We start from the raw sequence: 6,146 nt of genomic DNA on the forward strand, positions 1-6,146 counted from the left end.
GAAAAGAGTGAAGATCCAACCCACCTGTGTTGTGAGGCACAATGAGCTTCCTTCCCTGGTTCTCTGTGCTCCTCGCCCACGGCATCAGTGCCCCCAAACTCTATCTTTCCCTCGGAGTTCTGAGATTAGATTTATGTTTTAAATGTTATGTATACTGCTGAAAGATTTTAAAAACGGAATATAAGGATTGGGAAGATGCAGGAATAGATGACCTTCGTTGATTCCAAACCTTCCCACCACACAAGAATGACCTCACTTGTTATTTTCCCACATTGATCTTTTAAAAAACCTTTTCTAATAATTGTGTATTCTAAGTAATAAATTGAATTCTCATTTAATATGAATCACATGTAAACGATCAGTTTTGTTTTTGTGAATACTGGATAACTGATATAAAAGAAATTGAGTTGTTAAAATTCTGGACTGAAAGCAATGAAATTTGACACTTTCTAGCTTGTATAGTGCTGTGACCTTTGCGGCGGGGGTTCAGGATCTGAAGGAGGGGCCGACACACAAATATGTAATTACCACTGAAAAAGATTTTTTACCATATACTCTTCATTTTAGTTATATATATTTTGCCTTAAGAACTTTGAGATTTTAAAGCCAATTATTACCCAAAGCATTTTCCTTGGCAAATTCTGTAACAGAGATAACTTACGGGCTTTCAGTGGCTTTAATGTTAAAGTATTATTTTATTTTATTTTTCTTTATAAAAACAGAAGTGCCCTCAGGACCTGGGAGGCAACCTTAGAATGTAGTCTATTATTATTCAGGAACTACCCATTATTATGGAAACACTAATTTTGTTGCCCAAACCCAGCCTGTATATTTTCCTTGTGTCATTTTCACCATCTCCCAAAGAAAAACAGTCTGCGGCCTATTCTATAGCATCCCGGAAGAGATGGGGCTTAGGCCAAGAGGCCACCAAAATCGGGCGGGGCGCGCCTTCTCTTAAGCTAGCCTTTTTCTCTTCACAGATATAGAAGTTTCCAAACTGTGAGAATGGCTTATTTATTCAAATTTCAAATGAGGGACTGGGAAACAAAAACATGACAAAAATGGGACTTTTAAGAACACTCCTGAGAGCGGGCGTCCATTTTACAGGATCACTAGGAGACCTAGTAATTAATCGGGGTGGGGGGGGGCTTCTTTAGTTCCCCTCCTTTGTCTAGGGAATTTTCCTAGGACCTGTGTTATCGGCCAGGTGTACCGCTCATATTCTCTCTCCCCACCCCTATCCTGTTTGCTCTGGGGAAATTTAGTAGTGGCCTGGCCATTTACTGTTTCTTTTCTATTAAAATAAATTAAAGGCATGCTTAATAGACTAACAATAAACAAATTAAAGCAAACAACAAAGTTAAAACAACAATTAAAAGACACTCATACGATATTTACAAGCATGCATAACACATAGACAAGACTTAATAAATCAGAGTTCTTTTCATTGATCTTTCCGATGTTTTACATTGCCTGGGACTTACAGCCAGAATGTGGCCCAGACCTCAGCCTGCTGTTCACAGATCTCACCCTATCCTGCTCTCCACAGCACTGACTGGCGTCTAGAGTTGTTTTAGCTAAAAACTGCCCATCCTGAGGCGTCAGGTGGTGATTGTCAGACAGAACATCAGAGCCCTTTGTGAAAGGACTGTTTTCCCATTTTCTCCAGCTGGGGAGCCCCTCCCACCAGAGGTGGAGGGTCCGGGGCCTTAGGTGTGACAGACTGTTGATCCCCAATACGAAGTGGGCATAATGCAGTCAAACAAGAGCCCACATAGTTAAAGATGACCAGGGCACTCGTTTTCCTTGAGCCTGATTTAAGAGAGGACCTTTTGACACCTTAATTCCTTTATCCTTGAGTATGCAAGCTAAAAATTTACAATGATGTTTTTACCTTTTACTCGAATTCTTCCCCATTATAACCTGGCTGATTAAAAACGTCCCCATCCACTTACAGTCGCAACTCCGAAGCTGGCCCGGGCTTTGTGCGTGTTGAACTTCCCACCTTTCCAGTGAATTTCCACTTTTCCTTTATTACTTCATTTTTCGCTTAGGCGATCTTCTCCAGTCCCTGTTCATGGCACCAGATGCCGCGACCTTCGTGGCGGGGTTCAGAAGGGGCCGATGCACAAATGAAAATCCTATACAAGAAATATGAATTTAGAAGGCATTGGGGGCCAGGTGGAGCCTCTTTCTTGAAGAGACACACTGAGACCTGGGCTTATCTGCTTTTTATTCAGTTTTAGATACACATCTTGCCCTCAGTAAAGCACGGCAAACAGGTAGCAGACAGACCGTCTCTAAGGTCGGTAAAGATTAGTAAGGTCCAGTAAACATTTACTTGGAGGCTATCAGGTCAGGAAATTGCTTCGAGCCACCACTATCTCAGCACGAACAATCGGTGCTTAGCGTCAGTCCTACTAATGAATGCCCAAGTTCCATCAGTCTTCCTCTTTCCATGGTGCACTTTCATGATAGTATTGGAAAGCAGTGGCTTCGTGCAGTATAGTAAGTAGCCTTACCCAGTAAATGTTTGTTTTTCCATTAGACTGTGTCAAATAGCTTATAGATTTCTATTTCTACTCTCAAAAGCTTCTAGAGCAGTGGTTCTCAACCTTCTGGCCCTTTAAATACAATTCCTCATGTTGTGGTGACCCCCAACCACAAAATTATTTTCATTGCTACTTCATAACTGTAATGTTGCTACTGTTATGAATCGTAATGTAAATACCTGATATGCAGGATGGTCTTAGATGACCCCTGTGAAAGGGTCATTCGACCGCCAAAGGGGTCGCGACCCACAGGTCGAGAACCACTGGTCTAATAAGTTCTCCCCAACATTTATTCAACATTTACTTGTTTAACAAGTACTTGTTGAACATTTGCTATATATATGCTACATTTTATTCTAGGCACAGTGAACAAAGTAGAGAAAAATCCCTATTTAAATGAACTTAAAAATAACCAGAGGATGCTATTTTGTGCCATGGAGAAAAAACGTAAGAAAGGAAGAGGCAAGTGTTGAGGGGCTGTTGCCCAGAGAACCAAATGGAGATAGTATTCAGAAGACAGGAGATGTCCTTCTTGTGGTGATGATGTGAATACAGCATTTTCATTTTACTGAGGTTAAGTGGTCTCTGTGGGATGGCTTAGGATATAATCCTCAACACTGATTCTGTAGAACACATGTGTTTCCAGTGTCCGTTTGCAGTTCAGCCTTTGCAAGCTCCTTGTGTTTGATGTGTGCCATCAGTGTGTAATTCTGTCCTCAAAGAATTCCCAATATTTGCATTCCAATATCCTGCTTACAAGCATTAGTCTCAGGAATGCTCACTAAAATTCACCAGTGTAGGCGGCATTTTAAAAATTTATTTACAAAGACATTTAGACTCAAAGAGGTAGCGTGACTTGCCATAATTGCATCCTATATAACTGAGAAATATCTGCCCGAATAAAATTTTTTAAGATGAACACTATTAAACTAGGAAAAGTTTTTTTGTGAGAAATTTTAAATATAATAAAGAAAATTTATAAGATTATTATCATTTGGGTTAGTTATGTTATAAGAAAATACAATGCTAAAAGTCATTCTCTTTTATTCATTTTGTGGTTTTGTTTTTATTCTCCAATTGAACAAATTAATTTATAGTTAATTTCAACTATTAGTAATTTCAGTATAAATATCCCTTTCTTCCTTTATCTTCAGAGAATTCAGATTCACATCAGAAGTTCCTATTCGGCTTGATTATCATGGCAAACACGTATCAATGGATCAGGTTTGGAAATTTTGTATAAATATACTCTCCACAAAATTATCTCATTTGTTTTTCTAATGGACTCAATTTTTTAAAAAATAACTTTTTTGTCATAGTTTTATATATGAAAGTGCAAGATTTTAAAGTGTAATTGTTTTTAAAGTAAATTGAATACCATTTGCTTGAAACCGCATGAGTAAAAATTGATATAAATGGGCTCCTACCTATTACAAAATATGTTGTTTTGCTGTAAATATTTTGTTTTAGCTTCCTTAATGAATATTGCTTGACGTTCCCAGACAATAACGGTTTTAAATGACGAGTCTCTCATTTTACAAACTAATGGGGCCTTTATTTTTTTAGGGTACGCTGGCTGGGATCTTGATTGGTCTGGCCCAGTTGAACTGCTCTGAACTGAAGCTGAAGAGACTCTTCTATCGGCACGGGTGAGCGTTCACCAGGGAGGCCTTACACTGTGGGCGCTGACGCTAGTACAGCAGATATGAGTGGGGTTTTCTCTGCAGCATGCTCACCTTGGTCACAGACAGCACTGTGTGCAGACAGCTTAGTTTCAGAGGATCCTTACTGACCAGGGCTAGGTTTTATTCAGAGAAAGTAGAAATAATTGGAACAGAGTAGTATTTTTCAAAAACAGCTATCGTTATGATTATTTGTAATAATTTCCCAAAGTTGTAAATCAGCTTATTTAGTGAAATCGGGAAGTTCACTAAGTAGCTAAGAACTGTGTGGCAATTTGTAGACATTGAGTTAATCCTATGCCAGAGCTTTAGATGTTCAAGAAATAAGAGCAGTGTTAAAACATACTTACACACGTTACCTAAGCCTTGTGGAAATTATTAACATCACAACACACACACACACACACACACACACACACACACTTATTTATATTTATATGTATGTATATATTCAGATTGAACATCTATAATATTTTATCCTTAAGCTGTAGTCAATTTTCTTTTATCTTAAGTCAAAAATTCCCCAGACATATCTAAAGCTATACATCTTTCTCCTTCTTATATACTAACAGTCATTTGCTTAGTTTGCTAGGTGTTGACAAATTATTCTCCTATGCAATCACTGAATGGCTTACTGACATTAAGAAGAACCAGCTACCAGGAATCCTCGGAGGTGTTGGGCCTATGCACTCACTAGTACAATTAGGTGAGTTTTCCTTTTTAATCAGAAGATAAGTTATTTTACCTCATCAGTGGTTCTTCACCCCTTTTGGGTTATGGATGCCTTTGAGAGTCTGTGTCAGAACCATCTTTCTAGAAACCTTATATTTGCAGTCGTACACATGAAATTGTGCTTCCCATTTCAGGGGTTAAAAACCCCAGGTTGGAATGGAACCGAGACCTGAGCTCCAGCACCGCTGTTGACCTCTCTGTTGACTTGTTCTAGTGCAAGGCCTGAAGGACTTGGTCTGGTTGCCAATAGAGCAGTACCGGAAGGATGGCCGCATCGTCAGAGGGTTTCAGAGGGGCGCCGCCTCCTTTGGCACCTCGACAGCCATGGCTGCCCTGGAACTCACCAACAGGATGGTTCAAACCATACAGGTACCTCTCCATAGGCTGCCTGAACCTATGCAGAAGGACAAGCTGTTACAGAACCGTTCCTCCATTTTGTTTTATGATGATATTGTGAAAATGTTGAGAAAAGCTATTTTATTTGTAGTATCATGCTTTTTTTATTAGTTATCCACTGTCAAGTAATCCTATATAATCAAAGCCTAATATGCTAAGTGTCTGGTCGTTCGGTCAGCCATTCAACCAATCAAAGCGTAATATGCTAAGGATATGCTAAGGCCACTCAACTGCTCGCTATAACATGCGCTGACCACCAGGGGGCAGTCAACCGGTCAACCGGTTGCTATGATGTGCACTGACCACCAGGGGGGCAGATGCTCCGATTGGTAGGTCAGCTTGCTGCTGGGGTCCAGCCGATCGGTGCTGAGTGAGATGGGCCGGACACGCCCTGGAACCCTTCCAGGGTCCTTCCCCTGCTGGCCAACCTCCCGCGTCCCTCCCCGGCCTTGATCATGTACTGGTGGAGTCCCTCGGCCTCGCCTGCGCCCTCTCACAATTCAGGACCCCTCGGGGGATATCGGAGAGCTGGTTCTGGACCGATGGTGGAACGACCGGTCACTATGATGTGCACTGACCACCACGGGGTAGACGCTCGATGCAGGAGCTGCCCCCTGGTGGTCAGTGCACTCCCATAGGGTGAACACGGCTCAGCCAGAAGCCAGGCTCACGGTTGGTGAGCACAGTGGCAGTGGCGGGAACCTCTCTCACCTCTGCGGCAGCCAGACATCCCCTGAGGGCTCCCAGACTGCAAGAGGGCACAGGCCAAGCTGAGGAACACCCT

At 41.5% G+C, this 6,146-nt stretch overlaps 1 protein-coding gene across 1 annotated transcript in view; it reads left to right on the top strand.

Moving 5' to 3' along the window:
* ATG2B (autophagy related 2B) overlaps positions 1 to 6,146 on the top strand; it is a 68,968-nt gene that overhangs the window by 59,548 nt on the left and 3,274 nt on the right. The window contains exons 37-40 of the mRNA XM_006762717.2: positions 3,707 to 3,776; positions 4,119 to 4,201; positions 4,819 to 4,940; positions 5,181 to 5,335. Coding sequence (XP_006762780.1) covers positions 3,707 to 3,776; positions 4,119 to 4,201; positions 4,819 to 4,940; positions 5,181 to 5,335 — 430 coding nt within the window. The remainder of the gene's footprint in view (positions 1 to 3,706; positions 3,777 to 4,118; positions 4,202 to 4,818; positions 4,941 to 5,180; positions 5,336 to 6,146) is intronic.

The sequence above is a fragment of the Myotis davidii genome, unplaced genomic scaffold (genome assembly GCF_000327345.1).
Source record: "Myotis davidii unplaced genomic scaffold, ASM32734v1 scaffold19, whole genome shotgun sequence".
Classification (NCBI taxonomy): Eukaryota; Metazoa; Chordata; class Mammalia; order Chiroptera; family Vespertilionidae; genus Myotis; species Myotis davidii.